This window comes from Peromyscus leucopus, chromosome 1 (genome assembly GCF_004664715.2).
Source record: "Peromyscus leucopus breed LL Stock chromosome 1, UCI_PerLeu_2.1, whole genome shotgun sequence".
NCBI lineage: Eukaryota > Metazoa > Chordata > Mammalia > Rodentia > Cricetidae > Peromyscus > Peromyscus leucopus.
Window position 1 is genome coordinate 91,058,122 of NC_051063.1, and position 18,760 is coordinate 91,076,881.

An 18,760-nucleotide genomic window follows, 5' to 3' on the forward strand; every position below is an offset into this window, starting at 1 on the left:
GTAGTCAGCTGAGGAAAGTAGGAAGGCCAACCCCAAAGTAGTTGTTAAAGTCTGCATACTTAGTTTTGAGAGAGTTAGAAGTCTACAGTTTAGCCATATAGGCTGGAGCAGGCTGGTAATTCAAGCACTTAGGAGGCTGGGTCAGGAGAATCATGAGATCACAAGTTCGAGGCCACAGTGGTTTACATGGGAAGGCCCTGGACAGAGAGTGGGCAGGAAAGGGAAAAGGAAATGGGGATGAGGGGCGACCTCTGTGGCTGGGAATCACAGTTCAGTGCTTCTCGGGCCGTTTAAGCCCATTTTAAAACATCTTAGTGCCCAGTGTTGTGGACTGACATTTTTGCTAAGTGCAATGAACTGAACTAGGAAATAACCACCCTCTTGGCTATCGGCAGTGTCCAGTTACTGTAAAGGTTTCTCAGCACACGGTTTCCGTTTTTTGCATCTCCTTTGTGAATGTGATTATAAAGCGCAGGTCCTGCTTCAAGCAGCACCGAAGAGTGCCCGGGCAGCTGGAGATGGTGTTTCCAAGTGACCCTTCTGACGTCCTAGCTAGGCTGATTATTGCAGGTTAGGCTCATTCAGCAGGACGTGTAGGTCAGAGGACAGCTTGCTTGTGTGAGCTGGTTCTCCTCTACCATGTAGGTCCTGAGGATTGTAGTCAGGTCATCAGGGTTGGTAGTGGGTGCCCTTACCCACTGAGCTGTCTCACCAGCCCCCACTCTTCTTTTAATACTTAGAAATTACTTGAGGTAAAGGAAAATTGTCTGAGTATGTAATGGCTTAAAATATGAGCCTGTTAACTAATCAGTATGCTAGAGAGAGGGATATTTTGAGCACTGTGAGATGTTAATGAATGCCATCTTATGTGAAGACACCATGAATGTTAAGTGAAACGGCCTGAAATTGCATCGCACTCTGATGATAACCGTTAGAAATTATGCATGTAAATTTTATTTGTCGTGACATTTTTCGTTATAGGTGACCAAAATGCAACTGTCGCCAGATTCAGCAAAAAGGTGGGCACTTAGTGGTTTACGAAGCAGTGAGGAGCAGGTGGAGTAGAGCTGGTTATTCTGAGACCTGTTCTCTGGGTAAGAATTAGCTGAACTACGAAGGTGAGAATGAAGAGCTCTTTAGTGTGGGAAGAGTAGGTGAGTCCTGAGACCAGAACAGCAGAAATGACGGTCACAGATGCTCAGAGGTGGCTGTGGCATGAATCCAGATTCCCTGGGCTTCACCTTTACAGTCTTTGCACTTCTGTCCTAGGATACATACACTGCCTTTGAGCCCTTAGGGGTTCGAAAGCAGGCGCCATCATTTAAATGTGACATTTTAATACAGATCTGCTTTCAGTTTCACAGGATTTAAATGGAAGAATTAGCCCCGTGCTAATTAACATGTAGTTGCTATTTATAATTTGTTACTGAATTTCAATCATTTTCAAAGGGGATTTATTTTTCTTCTCTCTACTTTGGGCAGTGTGAAGAACAAGAAGAATAGGAGTATTGAAATCATCAGTTCCAAATAGCAACGTGGTAGAAATGGCTGTCTTGGGTCTGAGTTTTAAGTAGAAATTAAACATTTATGGTTTAGTCTTGCTTGGATAATAGTATGCATTTCTCTAGGGTGTAAATATTATACTTCTTTGTAGTTTAACTCTATGTAACAAGAATTTCTAAAGCTGGGCTTTGAAAATTCCAGGTCAGACTGTCATGAAATGGTCTGCTGAGGCCCATGTGACTCTGAGTTTTCTGAATTTAACAAGATACTTTGAGGTAGGCTTTGCTGGCTTAGAATGGCCTCTCTAGTATTGGGAATACAGCTTCCACCATGTGTGATCCAAGATTTTGTTTTCACTTTCTGTTGTCTGAAACATGGAGGCTTAATGAAAACAGGGCACAGAGGTAATTGGACAGAGAGAATGTTTATGCATTGACGCATCAGCCATGCAGCATGTGGATAGGTTCTGACAGGTTCCAGAGTGCTGAAGGCCTGCAGGGATGTGTGCTCTTGCCTGTTGCTTGCAGTCCTTGAGTGTGCTGAATGCATGTGCAGGAGACAGCTCAAGTGAAAGCACCGCGTGGGTTCTTGGTACGTTTTTCACTTCTGGGTCTGAAGGAGCCCAGGTTTTAGTCTCACTTGCTGCGGCAGATTTCCCTCAGAAAAAAACACATTGGCAAGCCAGGAGGTGGTGGTGGCACATGTCTTGAGGGAGGCAGAGGCAGGCAGATTTCTGTGAGTTCGAGGCCAGCCTGTTTTACAAAGTGAGTTCCAGGACAGCCAGGGCTATATAGAGAAACTCCGTCTCGAAAACCAAAACCAAACACACACACACACACACACACACACACACACACACACACACACACACACAAATAAATGAGTAAGTAAGTAAGTAAGTAAATAAATAAATAAATAAATAATAAATAAATAAATAAATAAATAAGGGCCAGGCATGGCAGCAAATAACTTTAATCTCAGCACTTGGGAGGCAGGAGCAGATGGATTTCTGAATCTGAGGTTAGCCTTGGGGTACTACAGAATGAGTTCCAGGACTACAGAGGTAAAACCCTGTCTCTAAAAACCAAAATGATGATGATGATGATGATGATGATAAAAATTAAAAAAAAGCTCTTTAAAAAGTGTGGGCTTTAAAAGCAAGAGGAGGTTGCTTCCCAGGTCCGCCTCCTCTGGGTAGCCACGGACAAGCTGCTTTAGCTCAGGTTTTCATCTGGACCTTCACTGCTAAGTTTTGTCTCCAGAATCAGTAATGTGATCAGTATCCAGCACTTAGAGCAGTGAGCAGGGGACAGATGTCACCAGTTATTGAAGAGCTCAGAGTCAAGATGGCTTGACGTGACATGTGCTCCAAGGGAGGTCTTGTGAGGAAAGGCCATTTAAAAAAGCAAAACACGCCAGGCAGTGGTGGCGCACGCCTTTAATCCCAGCACTTGGGAGGCAGAGGCAGGTGGATCTCTGTGAGTCCGAGGCCAGCCTGGTCTACAGAGCGAGATCCAGGAAAGGCGCAAAGCTACACAGAGAAACCCTGTCTCAAAAAATCAAAACAAACAAACAAACAAAAAAGCAAAACACCTATGCGCGTGCCACATTTGCTCAGTGACAGGAGATTGACCCAATGTCTGATGAACGTACAGTGTGGGTTCTCTTTTATTAGCCCAAGTAGAAGTCCAAACAGATTGCATCTGTAGTTTAAAAACAAAACAAAACAAAACAAAACAAAAAACTTACTTCCAAAATGTTTGGTTAGTCAGAGAAAATGACAACTACCTAACATAAAACTTTGGTAAGAAAGAGATTTGACTCCACAAATTCCCCATTGCAAACAAAGCAATAAAACTAACGACAATAGCATGTTTCTCATTCTCTTCTTGGCCATTAGTCAGTTTTCTGGTTTTGAAAAGTCTTCCAAATCAGGGTTAAAAATTATCCCCAACTGGGATCAGATAAGAACAGGAGATGCTAGGGAAGCCTGCCACCATCTGAAGGAACTTTGATTTTCATAGATTGAGGTTAAGTTTACATTAAGATCACTTGGAGGATGTTGCAGAAGTAGGCAGGGTAGATTTTTTTTTTTAATCAGGACTTTATTTTGGAGGGGCAATTTTGGGGGTTTCAAGTGGAAATTTAAGCCTCTCATTTCTTTGTATTCTACTCCTTTGAAGGAGAAAGCAATCCATTAAAATATCTAAAAATAATGTTGGAAATAATCCAAGCTTCAGATGGCTGTGGGGTGTGATGTCAGTGGCCCGTCTGGAGGGGACAGATGCCCCATCTTTTCCTGAAAATGAACTGCGTAACAACTGTAAAAAGACTCAGCCCTCCTACCTCTTAGTGGCCTAAAAGCAAAGACAGACCCAGAAAGGTTTGTTCTTTTTTTTTTTTTTTTTTTTTTTTTATTGAACAGGCTCTCTTGTGTTAAGGAAAATACATATTCGGGGGTTGTACATAGATGTGGCCGGAAATAATCCTGATGTGTTTAATGCAGATTCTTAAAGTAGTATAATCAAAGCACTGTGTGCATCTTGCCCACAGTGTATTTGGATGAAGCGGTAATAAACACAGACTTGCAAAAGAACATGATGATAGTTTGAACAGATGCACGAGCCAAACCTGCTGACGAGATCACATCAGAGACCAACGTCCCTTTACTCTGACTGTTGGTCATTAGACTGCATGGATTCAGTGTGCTGCTCATGGCTTGGAAGTAGGTGGGAAGCCCTGGCCTTCCTTCCGACTGTCCACAGGGGACCAGGGCCCCGGTCCGGAAGTCAGGCACAGGCGTGATTGAATAACCCTTCTTCTAGGTTTGTGTCCTAGTCATGGGAATAGGTTGTCTCTCTCCTCTCTAACTATAAACTATCATGACTTTAAAAACTTTTAAGTAGGGAAGATAGTATTTTTGTTGAGGAATTAACGTGGGGGCTTTCTGACTGACAAAGCAGGTAGTTCTCAGAGCTAAAATGCTTAGCTCTAAGAAAGTCTGGGAAACCTAAAAGGTCTGGCTCTGTACGAAGATTTTAAGTCACATTTGGGACTAGTACCCATTTTACTGTCTTCATTGGTTCAAAGAAGAATCTCTTGACAAAGGGTCGTGCCCTGTCTCCTTAGGACAGTTACGGCACCAGCAGTCAAAACCCAAGGGACATGTAGTTTATGCTTAATTGCCTTTATCACCTCTTACAGTTAAATAAAGCAGCCATTGTCACTTGCTGCTCTTGTGACGTCACAAACCAGTATCAGGTTTGAAGAATATAAAAGCCACCCCACCTTAGTGCTTCTCCTCAAGGGCCTGGAGAGCTCATGACTGAGGAGACTTACCAAGATACCTGGAGTTGTGCTAAATGAAAAGGTAAAGAGCTTTCTGCAAGAGTGAGCAGGCCAAAGGTGAGAAAGGGGAACCCGTCCTTTGCATCTCATGTGTGTCTCCTTGCATGCTGCATCCTGGCACCCGAGCACATGATTGCTTCTCCTTGTGGATGTATCCAGGGTCTCTGTCCTGCTTGACCAGGGGGATGCTCCAGAGGGACACACTTAAGTTTAGTACAAGGTGAACCAATACTACTCACTGCAGCATAGGAAGAGGGCTGCCTGAGGACAAGGGTGCCCCACTTGGCCTACACCCACCAAGAAGTATTCAGACAGGATGTCCCTTGGCATCCATAAGACTACTGGGCAAACCACACCATAAAAATGAAAACTAGTGGACACAATTGAAATCATCGTAAACAAGCAAACAAACCACCCAACCTTATTGGTGACTGAACTCTGGAATGCAGCCCCGGGGAGTTGTACCCCTGCTAACAAGGGTGCACGTTACATGCTCTGATCTCCTTCTTGTCTTTGCAGCTGGTAAACTGGGAGCTTTTGAACCTCTTCTTCACAGTCATGTAGCGCTCCTGAATCCCACCTCCGCACATTTTGGTGCATTCTGACCAGGCTGTCCACGGGCGCATCCGACAGCCTGAAAGTAGGAGAATGCCTGGTTAGGCCAGCAGGTGACTTCTAATGAGTTGTCTACCCCTCGCTTCTCAATGTAATGAGTGGTTGAATTAACTAATGCCTACTGCTTGTATTAGGGATTGCTTGCTCATATGTGGTGGGTTGCAAAACTTCTGCCATCAATGCACTGGATCTCTTCCTGTTGAAGGGCAGAGTCTGTTTCCTCACCCCATGAACCTAGGCTTGGTTTGCTTCGGGTAATAGGATGTGAGCGAAAACCGTGCCTGAAAAAAATGTAGGTGTGAGCACGTCTGGCCGACCTCACTCGAGGGGCCCTGTGGAAAGAGGCCCCAGGAAAGCAGGGGAGGCTGGGGCCTCACTTGATTGTGGCTACACAAATGAGAATGAGTCCAACACAGCTCAATCCCAGAAGAGTGAAGCTAAGCCAGCTTGTATGTGAGCTGCAGGATCATGTTAAAAGGTTTGCTTAGCCGGGCGGTGGTGGCGCACGCCTTTAGTCCCAGCACTTGGAAGGCAGAGGCAGGTGGATCTCTGTGAGTTCGAAGCTAGCCTGGTCTACAGAGTGAGTTCCAGGACAGTCAGGACTGTTTCACAGAGAAACCCTGTCTTGAAAAACAAAACAAAAATTGCTTAAAGCACTGACTTGTAAGTGGTGACCAGCCAGGAGCACTGAACTACTCATGAGCCTTCCTGCCCGAGTTTTCAGCCTAACCAAATACTGAGTAAAACAAACAATTCTTCTTCCTACGAAACATGAACATGCCGTCCTTGACCTCCAGAGATGAGTTCTCTTGTTCATACACATCAGTAGCAATCCATATAGCTCTCCTTTGAACACAGCATGCTCATGACTATGTATGTATTAGGTACCTGTTTATCATACCACAGCCAAGTTTCCTGGAGAAACTACTGAGCATTTAGCTGCCTTTAACTGGTAGGGACTGATGACTTACCGCCTGCCACAGACAGCTTGGTATAGGAACACTCCTTAAGGAAAGGACCTGTAGATTTAGTCGATCTCTACACTGGAGAATGAGGTGCCCCGCTTTGTTTGTTTGTTTGTGGAGACAGTTTCTTTGTGTAGCCTTTGCTGTGCTAGAACTAGCTTTGTAGACCAGGCTGGCCTGATTCCCAAGTGCTGGGATTAAAGGCAAGCGCCACAGTAAATGGACTGTATTAAGAAAGAGTCACTGGACTCTGGCTTTTTTATATGGCTGCCTTCTTTGCCTCCAGGGAATTCAAAGAGCATTAATGGTCTGTGCCCAGGACTTAACCATGGGTTGTCTTAACTCTTCATTTTGTTGGTCTGTCAGTCATTTGGCTTTCTTGGTTTGGACCAGCTCATTCAGCAGTTCCATCCCATGTAGGGGTTATTACTATTTTTTCATTTTCCTTTTGTGTGTGTGTGTGTGTTTATGTTTTGCCTGTCTATACACCATATGCACACAAATGCCTGTGGAGGCCAGAGAGCATCTGATCCCCGGGACTGGAGTTACAGAATGTTGTGAGCCACCATGTGGGTGCTGGGAATTGTACCTGGGTCCTCTGAAAGAGTAGGCATCTCTCTAGACCGGGGTGATGATGATTTAAAAGAATGGGTTTATGTTTCCCACTTTTTATCTGCATGAATGCTTCTTATCTGGCAAGCTTTCTCTGCTCTGCCATTTCCTGGAACTTCAGTTTGTGCTGTGCCGATTCTCTGGCTTCCTCTGCACTCGGTTCAGTGTTCTGGTGGAGTGTTGACCATTTATGTGGCAGCCTGGGTCCATGTTAATGTGGAGAAAGAAATCCAAGTGCTGAGCTTTGTGGTTAACATTAAACTGAGACGCCACAGGCCAGGGCAGTCTTGTTCTGCACTTAAGGAGGGATGGTTTGATTTGAGGAGTCCAGATGTCCCTAAACAATCAGGCTCTCTCATACATACGTCCATCTGTGCTGCCATTTGCCCTTTTACAGGAGCAAATGGGGTTGTTAATCAAGCTGATTGTGAACAAGGTGTTTTACAAGTGTGAAGAAAGAACCGTGTACACTTTCTAGAGGCTCTTTGCTTGAAAATCTATTTTGACAGCTAATTATCATTTTTTTTTCTACAAATATTCACCCAATCTCTTCTGTTTAAGTTTTGCTTTCTTAGTATTTGGAATCAAAATTTGATCTGGATAATCCGGGAAGTGCCTCTCTTTCTTTGAGCTCAGAGCAGCCCCACCCATCCTGGTCCCAGGGGAACTGTACCTGGGAACTGCTCTCCCTCCGACTCCTCCCTCAGCTGCTCACTGCGCCTGCTCTCTCGGGCCTCCCTCCAGCGCAGCTTCTGGACTGACGGGTTGCGAAGGCATTTCCGGGCACGGCACTTCTTGCGTTGCACAGTCTCCGGGCAGGGCACACCTCCAAACTGAGGCTCCATTTGGATTGTCCGGGTTCGAATCATATGGCCTTTCCCGCATGACTTGTTACATTCAGACCACTGGGACCACTCACTGAGTTCACAGTCAATGGCTGGCAAGATACAGACAGGTGTGAAACCAAACAGTCAAGTATACCCCTTTGGCCACCCCAACTGTGCTGCCCACCAGGAGAAACTGGTTTCTAGCGGCAGTGGCATTATCTAGACTCAATAAGTAGTAGGGACAAGGTTGGTGGCAGGCCATGACCCACACACACTCTTCTCATTCTGACTCCTCTGTGACTTAAGGTAATGGGGACTTTGAAGGTGTTTTCGTAGCCTCATGCTTTGCCCTGCAACTTCCTGGAATAGTCATACCAGTGGCACTGACCAGCCCGCACAGTCTCAAGGAACCTAGATTTCCTCAGAGAAACCATAGTGGTCTTCAGCGAATGGTTTCTCTTCATAGCCTTTGGAGAGAACACGATTGCAGGAAGCTTGCCTGCGTGGAGCCATACACACTTGGGCCTTTCTCAAGCCCATGTAGCCTTTCTTATTCTACACCTCATCTGCATCTTGCATATCGTGGGCTGTGTAATTACAAGAGCCTGGGATAAGAAATTCTACACAGGATCAAGAGCAAGAGGTGTTTTATGGCTTATCACAATAAAAGATCTAGCCTTCTTACTAAGCAAGCACCTCACAGTGTGAGGGCAAACAGCATTTTGGTCTGATTTTTCAGGATGTGTCCGAGGAGGCAAATGATAACACTCTTTCAGTAAGTGTTTTCCGGCCTCTTTCCCTAAGGGAGCTTGTCTGCTAAATGGGGATAATTGTAGTTCTTTTAAATTGGGCTATGAGGATTAAATGAGCTATTTGCTCCCAGCAGTGCCCTGCAGGTGTTCATTTCCTGGTCCCCTTTAATGGCCCCTGTGGATAGAAAGACTTGTTTGAATTGGTGACTGTCACCATTAGGTGAAGGCCCTAGAGCCCAGTCATTGAGGTAGCTGTGTGCTAAGTATGGGCAGTAAAGCCCGAGGCTGCTGAGTTCTGATGGAGGTCTGCACCTGCTCACACTTGGTGCCAGTAGCTGGCTTTCATCGTCAGAGGAGCCCAGAAAGTGTTTTGCTGTTCTATGGACTGGGAAATTGAGGGATAGGGATAAGCCATATCGGCTGTTGACTACAGATTTCAGAGGGAGATGTGGGCAGATGTTTTTGAGAACCTGGCTTTTTTCTTCCTCCTTCTTACCAGCCTGCTGGAGTAATTGACTTAATGCCAGCCTCTAGTTAGGGGTAAATAAAATGATTACATGGTGCAGGGATAGAATTGGAAGATTCAGAAAGTTCATGGGTCATACAAGCCCGTAAGTGGGGTGGGTGGGGCACAGGGAAAGGACTGAGGGAGATCAACTTGTGCTACGTATTTAGTATTCGTCTCCTAGTTAGTCTTCCCAGTCATGTTGTGCTTGAAGAGTTTCTGCCAATACAGATCCAAACACCACTCTTCCTCCTGGACAAATTCGTCTCACTATAGGATCTTAACAGTCTATGTCCTTTTGAATATGTATCTGTATGCACAGGCATGTCTAAGCCTAAAGATGATTTCTAGTGTTTCCTCCATTGTTCTCTGTTGTATTTTCTGAGAGAGGGTCTCTTGCTGAACCTACAGAGCACTGATTCCAGCTGGTCTGGCTGGGCTTTTATGTGGGTTCTGGGACCCAAATCCCGGTCCCCATGCTTATATACAAAGTGGTTTATCTATTAAGCCATCTCCCTGTCTGGCAGTATTAGCACATAGCTGGTTGGGGGCTCACTGGACCAAGGAACTTTGGAGGAGGTAAGGATTGGGCTTCCAGGACCCTGTACTTACGGCATTCTGGCAGCATGCACTTCTCCACCTGCTCCAGTTCCTCGTTACAGTCACCTAGCTCTGCCAGAGACTTGAGCATCCGCTGGCGGGTCCGCATGCCCTTCCCACAGGTTACGCTACAGTCGCTCCACTCGGACCAGGGAGACAGCAAGCACGGGATGGTGTCTAGGTCAAGAGCCAAGTTTGGCACTGAGAACAGGCACCTGTGTTGCCTTTGATCTTGGCACTATAAAACTCCCACCAGCACTGGCCACTGGAATAGAATGGAACTGGACCCTAGGTTCATAGTGAACAGCCTGGGCCGGAAGTGGTTCTCAGCCTATTGTGCTTATTACCCCTCCTGGATCTCCTGTGGCCCAGCCGGTGGTCGTGACATTATACCAGGTGAGGTTCAGTGAAGTTGAGCGCAAGTTCTCAACAGAGAAATCACTGAGTTAATGGAGTCACTAGATTTAATTAAATCTATAGTTAGTATGGATTTAATAAGGCCTCACTAAGAACACTCCTCACTTGATGCTCCAGACAGGAATTGGCTCAGTGCTGCAGTGTGTGTGCGCGTGTGTGCACACACACATGTGCACTCATAAGCATTTGCATATAGAGTGGGCACAGTTGTACCTTACAACGCCTAACATGGCTATCGCAAAACAAGAATGTGCTGGGCATCGTGGTGCACACTTTTAATCTCAGCACTTGGGAGGCAGAACAGGGGGACTTTCTATGAGTTCAAGGCAAACCTGGTCTGCATAGCCAGTTCCAGGCCAGTCAGGGCTTCACAATGAAACCCTGTTTCCACCCCACAAACGAACAACCAGGAATGGATTGGACTCAGCCAAAGCATGCCTTACCTAAATTTACTATCCCTTTCTATTGCCCCAAGGGAATGCTTCTGTTGAACACAGCTGCAGGTGAATTCTCTCCAGAAGCCACCAGTGTGCTTAGAACACCCCCAAGGAGCTTGTCTAGTTGATGGGATACCCGTCACACCTGTGGTTCCTCTTGCTCCTGACAGTGCCCTACAAGACCAGACCTTGCTTTCTCTTGGCACCTATTCATTCACCCAGTAGGGGAACACTTGGATGTCTGTTGTCCGTTTGAGGTTCCCTGCCCAAAGCCCTCCCCATACCCACTCACGGCACTCAGGCATCATGCATTTCTCCGCCTGCGATGTCTCAGCCTTGCACATGGAGCCATCGGCGGGGCTCATCTTGACCATACGGTGCCGCTTCTTCATGCCCATCCCACAGGTGGCGCTGCAGTCATCCCACTCACCCCATTCCGTCACCAGGCAGCTGCTGGGAGCTAGGGAGTCCATACAGTTGGAGTTGTGCAGCTTGGGCTGGGGTCCGCCTGCTTGCCCCGCCCACCTACAGGCCACTCCCACTCACAACACTCCTCGTTGACTGTGCACTTCTCGGTCTCCTCCGTGGGCAGTGTGCATACCGAGCCGTCCTCTGGGAACTGCTTCACGTACCTCTCCCGGGACCTCATGCCCATGCCACACGAGATGCTGCAAGGCGACCAGGTGATCCACTCCGACATGGTACAGGTGGAGCCATCTGCAACACACTGAGCATGCTCAGGAGGGGCAGAGAAGAACCTGGGGTTGGTACAGAGAACTCTGACTCTGGGAGGAGAGGCGGTTAAGGAGTGGAGCGTGTGCCCCAGGTCCAAGGCATAGGCCCAGCGAGTTACAACTGTCATACCTCCTGGGGGCGTCTCCCTGCTATAGTAGTGGCCACTTTCCTGTGGTGGAGTCTTAGTCTGTCCTTAGAGACTTCAGCTCTACTACTGGCATTAGTTCCCTAGCTCTTGTCCCCAAAAGGAGCCTCAAGTGTTGACAGTGAGTTTCTTTTCCCTGTCTCCTTGTAGGTTTGTCTATAACAGGATTTGTTCTTCTCCATGGTGCCCTATTTGAGGCCCAGATGGCTAGCAATAAACCATGTGGGGGGTAAAGCCCTGAGAGACAGGTCAGCCTGCTACCAGGAAAAGCCAGGAAGTGTCAGGCAGGAGTGTGCTGTTTTAGCTAGCCTCTGCTTGGAATTGCTTGTCTTTGTTTCAGGCACCATTCCAGCCTGTATAGGCCTGCCATGGCCACCCTTCTCAGAATTTGAACAGAAAGCAGCATGGACCCGTAGAGGCAGGGAAGAGTCATGCAGAAGCAGGCAGCTGCCCTTTGCCCAGCAATCGTCGTCCTGCAGTCTTGAAAGCTGTGCATAGTGACAGGTTTTGCAAACTTGCAGAGATCAAGCCTGACCTTTGACAGTTTCTGACAGAGCTGGAGAACGTAAGCAATACGGCTGAAGGTCCCTACGTGAAGCAAGGCACAGGTGGGATTCGGAAGAGGTCCCGGGAATAACAACTACTTAAAAGCATTTGGGCCGGGCAGTGGTGGCGCACGCCTTTAATCCCAGCACTTGGGAGGCAGAGGCAGGTGGATCTCTGTGAGTTCGAGGCCAGCCTGGGCTACAGAATGAGTTCCAGGAGAGGCACCAAAACCACACAGAGGAACCTTGTCTCAAAAAACAAACAAACAAACAAACAAACAGAGCATTAGAGCTGAAGTCTCTAAGGATAGACTAAGACTCCACCACAGGAAAGTGGCCACTATGATAGCAGGGAGACGCCCCCAGGAGGTATGACAGTTGTAAATCGCTGGGCCTATGCCTTGGACCTGGGGCACATGCTCCACTCCTGTAATCTCAGCACTCAAGTGACCAGCATGGAGCTATAGAGTGAGCTCTAGGCTGGCCTGGGCTATATGGTGAGGAACTTTCTCAAATTCCCAAACTCCCCAAAAGGGGGGAGGGCAGGGAGGAAGAAAATGAGAGGAAGAAAGAAGGAAAAATGCAGCTGAGCTAAGGGTCAGAATCAGACTACTTGTCATTAGTAATTTGTCACAAAACATCTGTCTGCTGCCTCTGCAGATGTGTACGTTATATCCCGTGGCTGGTGTGTGTGCATGTGTGTGTGTGCGCGGTCACGTGTGCTGTGGTTGAATGTTAACTGTCCCCCACAGCTCATGCATTGACCATTTGGTCCCAGCTGGTGGTGGTATTGTAAGAAATATCAAATATGAGTCTTTTCTATAGTTCTATACTATATAACTTGTGTTTAGAATAAGGAATTAAAACCTTTATTTCCCCTACCTTTAAGACTTTTATACAAATATGTTAATCCTGTGGACCCAGTAAAACCTTTGCTTACACAGAGGCCCCCTGCTCTGTCCTAGGCATTTGATGGTCTGGGGAAGGGAGCCCTCTCCTTCCTCTATCTCCTATGCACCGATTCTTTTCAGACTAGCTGACTGAATAAGACTGTGAGGTTGGACCCCAGCCAATGGGGAAAAGACACAGCCATCACCTGAGTTAGAATAAAAATGAATTGCACTGCCTGTCTGTTCATGCCTTCTGAGCACACCCTGGAGCAAGAGTGAAGTCTGCATTGTCAGACACTCAAGTCAGAATGGTGCTCTTCCTTTTGTGACCCCAAACTTATTTCTAACAGTATCTTGTGGTGGTTGGGGGTGTAGGGGAGACTTTAGGAAGTGGGGCCTAGCAAGAGAAAGAAGATCACTCTCCCACCTAGGGGGCCATGGAGTCCATGAGGTCAAGCCACCACTGATTAACTCCTCTGGCTCCCAGTGATCCTTTCCCCTGATGTTCTGACAGGCACCTTGGTCTAGGTGACTGACATACAAGCGACACATGGAGGGAGAAGGTGGTGAGCCTCGGGAACTTGTTATCACATGATGGCTTGTGTGTTCAGAGGTCTCAAGATACTGTAGGAGGCTTTTGCTCGGCTTGGGCTTCATTGACCATGAGGCCACTCTGGGAAAGCTGTCTGCCACGGTGAGAGGCCCCGTGTTGAAGGCCTCTCTTCCTAATCTTCTCCAGCTGGCCTAGACCTTGCCTTACCTTCATCACTGCAGCCAGGGCCCATGCAGGGCTGGAAGTCCTGGGTGTCAGGGCAGGGGACACTGAGGTCCAGCTGTGCCTTCAGCATGCGCTGCCGCATCCGCTTGCCCTTTTCACAGGTGGAGGAGCTGCAGGCCGACCACGGAGACCAGTTGGAGTAGATGCAGGTTTCAGGGGTGTCGTCTGCAAAGAGTGTTTGACATGTTCTCCCTGGGAGCCTGTGGAAGCCATGACTGGCTCTCTGCATGAAGGTTTATCTGTGTGTTCCAGGGGCTGGAGAGATGGCTCAGCAGTTAAGAGCACTGGCTGCCCTTCCAGAGCACCCGGGTTCAACTCCCAGCACCTACATGGCAGCTCACAACTGTCAATAAGTCCAGTTTCAGGGGATCTGACACCCTCATGTGGACATACATGTAGGCAAAACACCAATGCACATAAAATAATTAAAAAAAGAAAAGAAAAGAAAATGATGTTCCAACATCCTGTTGGTAACTATCTAATGAATGGTGACTCTTCTCTTCCTGTGAGATCCTTTTACATGTGTGTATCTTCTCGTCTCTGCCCTGCCCTTGGCAGACATTGTTTCCAAGCATGTGGGATTTCATGGGAAGTTTTGAGAAGCTCAAAGCTCTTTTGCAGCTTCTCCTTCCTATTGGCTCAACCCACGGGTGTTAGCTCCTGAAACTACCCTGTGCTAGCAACCTTAGGAATCTTACTTAATTGAGCCTGTTGATTCTCAATTTCTTGGAGGCAAAGTCTGCTATTATGCCCATTTCATAGTTGAGGGGAGAGAGATAGGAAGGTTAGCTTCCTGTCAAGGTTACAGACTCAGGAAGTCTAGGTTCTGTGAGGAAACTTAAAAACCAAGGCTCTGCCATTTGGGCCTGGACTTTTGTCCTTGATGATGGGTAGATGGGCTTGTGTCCACCTGACAAGGCACAACAAGAATCAAAGCGGACAGTGATCTGGATACTGCGAAACCTCCTAAGTCCATGTTCATGGCCGTCATAGAGAACTAATGTTAAATACTAATCTCAGTCCTCCAGCAATTTTCTTATACACTGAACTCCACCCCCTGCCCCAGGCATCCTGGTTATTTCAGAGATGAGAACACTGAGTCAGAGACTATTGGCCATGTCAATTTATGTTGCCACCTGCAACAACGGAGAACAACATACCTTCATCTTTCTCTTCTGGAGCCAGGTCAGCTACAATGTCATCCACATTGTCAGGTACAATGTTGCATTGCTCTCCCTGCAAAAGAAACGGAGTGTACATTTGAAAAAAGAGAATGTTCAAGGGAGAGATGGAATACCTAAATCTAATGAATGTTTCCTTGGCACCAAATCCATGTGATGGCAGAGTTCTGGTCCAACATTTACAGCTTAAATGAAAAGAAGTGCAAGAAAAAAAGCATTGACTAAACAGCCCGACCATGGCAGACTTTAGCAACTGACTGTAGAACTTATGATCAACTAACCTGCTTGGATCAAGTCATTCCTTTGAACCTGGCTTCACTCTGGGTTGCTTTTACTAATTTACATTTAAAAAGATAATTTTCATACTGGAAACCTCAAAAGGCCCATTAAATCCATATCCAAAGGTGCTTCCTGCTAGAGACCCTAGTGATTCTAGAAAGGTGGATAGGCACACTGGCCTTCCTCATGGTACCTTCCGGGCGATTCTCTCGATGACAACTCTGGCCACTTGTGTGATGGACCCACCTTCTGGGTCATAGAAAGGACTCTGAGGATGGTCCAGACTGGTCAAGGGTCGGATTTTTTCCTGAGGAATTGTGGGCTTGTTTGGTGACTGTGGAAATAAAACAGACAACATCGGAAATACAATGGAAAAAGCCTCAGACCAATTTGTTTATTGTGGATCTGTGTGTGTGTGTGTGTGTGTGTGTGTGTGTGTGTGTGTGTGTGTGTGTGATTCTGGGGATCAAATACAGAACATTGCTCGGGTTGGAATTTAAGAAGTGTAACTAGGGCAGGAGAGAAGGCTCCGTGGTTAAGAGCACTGGCTGTTCTTCCAGAGGTCCTGAGTTCAATTTCGAGCAACCACATGGTGGCTCACAACCATCTGTAGTGGGATCTGATGCCCTCTTCTGGTGTAAAGGTGTACATGTACATAGAACATTCATATACATAAAATAAATCTTTTAAAAAGTGTAACTATATTTGTGGAATTCCACTTGTGTAGATCCTGTGCTTAGAAATCCATAAACCTATGCTTAGAAGCTTGCACATGCACCGAAAGTGTTTGTCTGGCTGAAGAAGCCAAGTTCCAAAGAGGTCATCCAACCTTAGAAGTGGCTGAGCCAGCTTGACCTGGATCCAAGGCTTTTTCTGCTGGACCAGGCAGCTAACTGTTCTCGTGTCTGGTCAGATGTGAGTCACACTGTGTCTGATGACTACTCAGCTCAGCCATTGCTGTGAGAAGGCAGCCCCAGACTCCCGACAGAAAGGATGAGTGTGGCAGGCCTGGGAAGCTATTTGCAAGTCCGCCACAGTAGCACACACCTGTGGGGGATGGGGAGTCTGATGCTAGCCTGGGCTACATAGTGAGAGCATGCCTAAAACAAAAAACAAAGCAAGGTCTGGGAATGCAGTTTAGTTTTGGAACTCTCACCCAGTATAGGCAAGGCCCTGGGTTCTACGCAAACCTCCAAACCGAACAACAACATAGCAAACAAACAAAAAAATGTACCAATTAGGGCATTGGCTAAATCTGCCTGGAAAAATCACAGTGTTCTGAGTGATCGCTCCCTCACGCATTTCCTTCTTTTTGTGTGTGAATGTGAACACCTGTGAGTACAGGAGCATGTGTACACGTGTGTGGAGGCCAGAGGTCCACTGTGGGTGTCATTCCTCAGATACTCTCCACCTTGCTTTTTGAGAGGGTCTCTCAGTGGTCAGGGACTTGCAGAGTGGGCTAGTCCAGCTGGCCAGCAAGCTCCAGCGATCCACCTGTTTTCCCTCCCCAGCACTAGGATTCCAAGCGTGTCCCGCCATGCCTGACTTTTTAACTACGGTCTAGGGAACTGACTCAGGTCCTCCTGTTCGCCCAACAAGAACTTCACTGACTTAGCTGTCTCCCTATCCCTCTCCTACTGGTTTTCTGATGCCTCCAGAATTTAAAAATATCTTTAAAAAAGATTTATGTATTTTATATGTTTAAGTTTTTTTTTTTTCCTGCATGCATATATGTATGCCACCTGTGTGCTTGGTACCCATGGATGTTAGAAGAGGGGGTTAGATCCTCTGGAAATGGAGTTAGATATTTGTTAGCTGCCTTGCAGGGGCTGGGAACTGAACTAACCCTCTACAATAACAAGTGCTCTTAACCACTTAGCCACCTTTCAGGCTCCAAACTTTAATGCAGTTGGTACATAGAACAATGCTGGCCACAAAGGACTTCTAGGACACGGCTGAGTCACACCCACTTCCTTCCCCAGGACACCTAGAATAGGGCAGACCAGAAGGGGTTGCTAAGGAGGTCTGCCTTCCACTGTGGGCACACACCTACCTCATAGGTCACCCCGCTGTCAGTGCCAGCATCCCAGGGGATCAGGTCCTGCACCACTTTCTGGACCCAGCCACATTCCTTGGTGCACAGATCCTCTGCAGATAGGCCCACATTCCAGTCAGGACTGGGGCCCATCATCGTCAAGAAGGACATTAAGTGGCGTGTCCTGTCCACTGAGAATTCAGCTGAGGGTGCTGCTCTCCTAGAAACCAAATAGAGAGGCTATCACATTCAGGATGGGCTGCACACATACTTGGGGACTGTGTGGCTGGCCGTGGTTAAAAACTCAGAGGGACAGAGAGGGGGCAGACTCCTTAAGCATCCTTGGTTTATGCTCATTTCTCTTCTGAGCCTACCTGTTGGACAAAGATGGATGCCTCACACTGTCCATTTTTAAACACTCTATAGCAGTTCCAAGTATGATTTATTTGCTCAGTTATAGACTGACGCATCTCTCACTGCACTGTAAAGCTCCGGGAAATCTGTGTGTGTGTGTGTGTGTGTGTGTGTGTGTGTGTGTGTGTGTGTGTGTGTACCTAGCTATGTAGGATGTGAGATGAGCTTTGCAAACAGTAACTGCTCTCCAAGGTCCCAAGGCATATCTTCATTTCATCTTTACAACAGAACTAAGGTAAGGATTATTGATTCTGTTTTCTTTAAGAGAGTCATGGAACTTGTCCAGAGTCACAACATTAAGGGGCAGAATAGAATGGAGACAATGACCCACACAAACATGAGCTCAAGGTCAATGTTCTTTCTATTATCAACTCCTAAATTCTCCTCCTGCCCACTCAATTGAGATCTCCAGAGTGCGAAAGGTCTTCCAGTGCCTTCTGCCTCTGTTTACCTTAAGAAACCACCTAGGGTGAGGACCTGCCTGGCATCAGGGCATACTCATCTGGTTGCCCTGGTTACCAGTTGAGTTGGAGAGCCAGGAACCTTTGGCTAAATGTTCCAGTGCCCGGAAATAATGTCTCCAGACCCCAGCTACCAGGAGCAGCTAGCTCTTCAGCCTCCATCTCCTCAGGTTGCAAGGTCTCAGGAGAGGCTGCATTGCAAGAGATGATGGAGGTGGTTCACAGAAGGAACGGGGGTGGAAGAGTCACGTTCTCTTAGCACATTCTAGGTGACAGACCCATCCAATTCCATTTTCCCTTCATGGAGATCCTGTAGGGGTAGAATTATGATCCTGTTTTGTTGAGAGGCAATGAGAGTGCATTGGGGTGAATGAGCTTGGAGGCATGGGTAGTAGGGGTCAAGGCTTAAAAGCAGCTTGGCATGACGCTGCAGCCTCAGGCCACTAGCTGTGGGAAATCCTTGGCTAGTCACCACCTGATCTGTTCATTCCATCTGGTCGCTGGTCAGCCTTTGCTGTTTTGAGAGACCCTGTGGCTTTTGCTGAGATCTGCGCTCCTGCCTACCATCACCTAGCCCAGATAGTGATGACTCCAGACCCACTGGGCCCCACAGAACTAGATCGTTGGCCCTTGGCAGACATACGGAACCAACCAAGAAGCAGAGGGGAGGGAAGCTTAGGTGGAGGTCCTGACACCAGCCTGTAGATCTGTGTGCC

At 47.2% G+C, this 18,760-nt stretch overlaps 1 protein-coding gene across 1 annotated transcript in view; it reads right to left on the reverse strand.

The window, feature by feature from the left end:
- Positions 1–3,923: 3,923 nt before the first annotated feature.
- Spon1 (spondin 1) overlaps positions 3,924–18,760 on the reverse strand; it is a 286,372-nt gene continuing 271,535 nt past the window's right edge. Inside the window, exons 8-16 of the mRNA XM_028875878.2 lie at positions 17,188–17,389; positions 15,328–15,468; positions 14,835–14,910; positions 13,657–13,839; positions 11,128–11,298; positions 10,874–11,041; positions 9,740–9,904; positions 7,717–7,980; positions 3,924–5,485 (exon numbers count right to left, since the gene is read on the reverse strand). Coding sequence (XP_028731711.1) covers positions 5,322–5,485; positions 7,717–7,980; positions 9,740–9,904; positions 10,874–11,041; positions 11,128–11,298; positions 13,657–13,839; positions 14,835–14,910; positions 15,328–15,468; positions 17,188–17,389 — 1,534 coding nt within the window. The 3' untranslated portion in view covers positions 3,924–5,321. The remainder of the gene's footprint in view (positions 5,486–7,716; positions 7,981–9,739; positions 9,905–10,873; positions 11,042–11,127; positions 11,299–13,656; positions 13,840–14,834; positions 14,911–15,327; positions 15,469–17,187; positions 17,390–18,760) is intronic.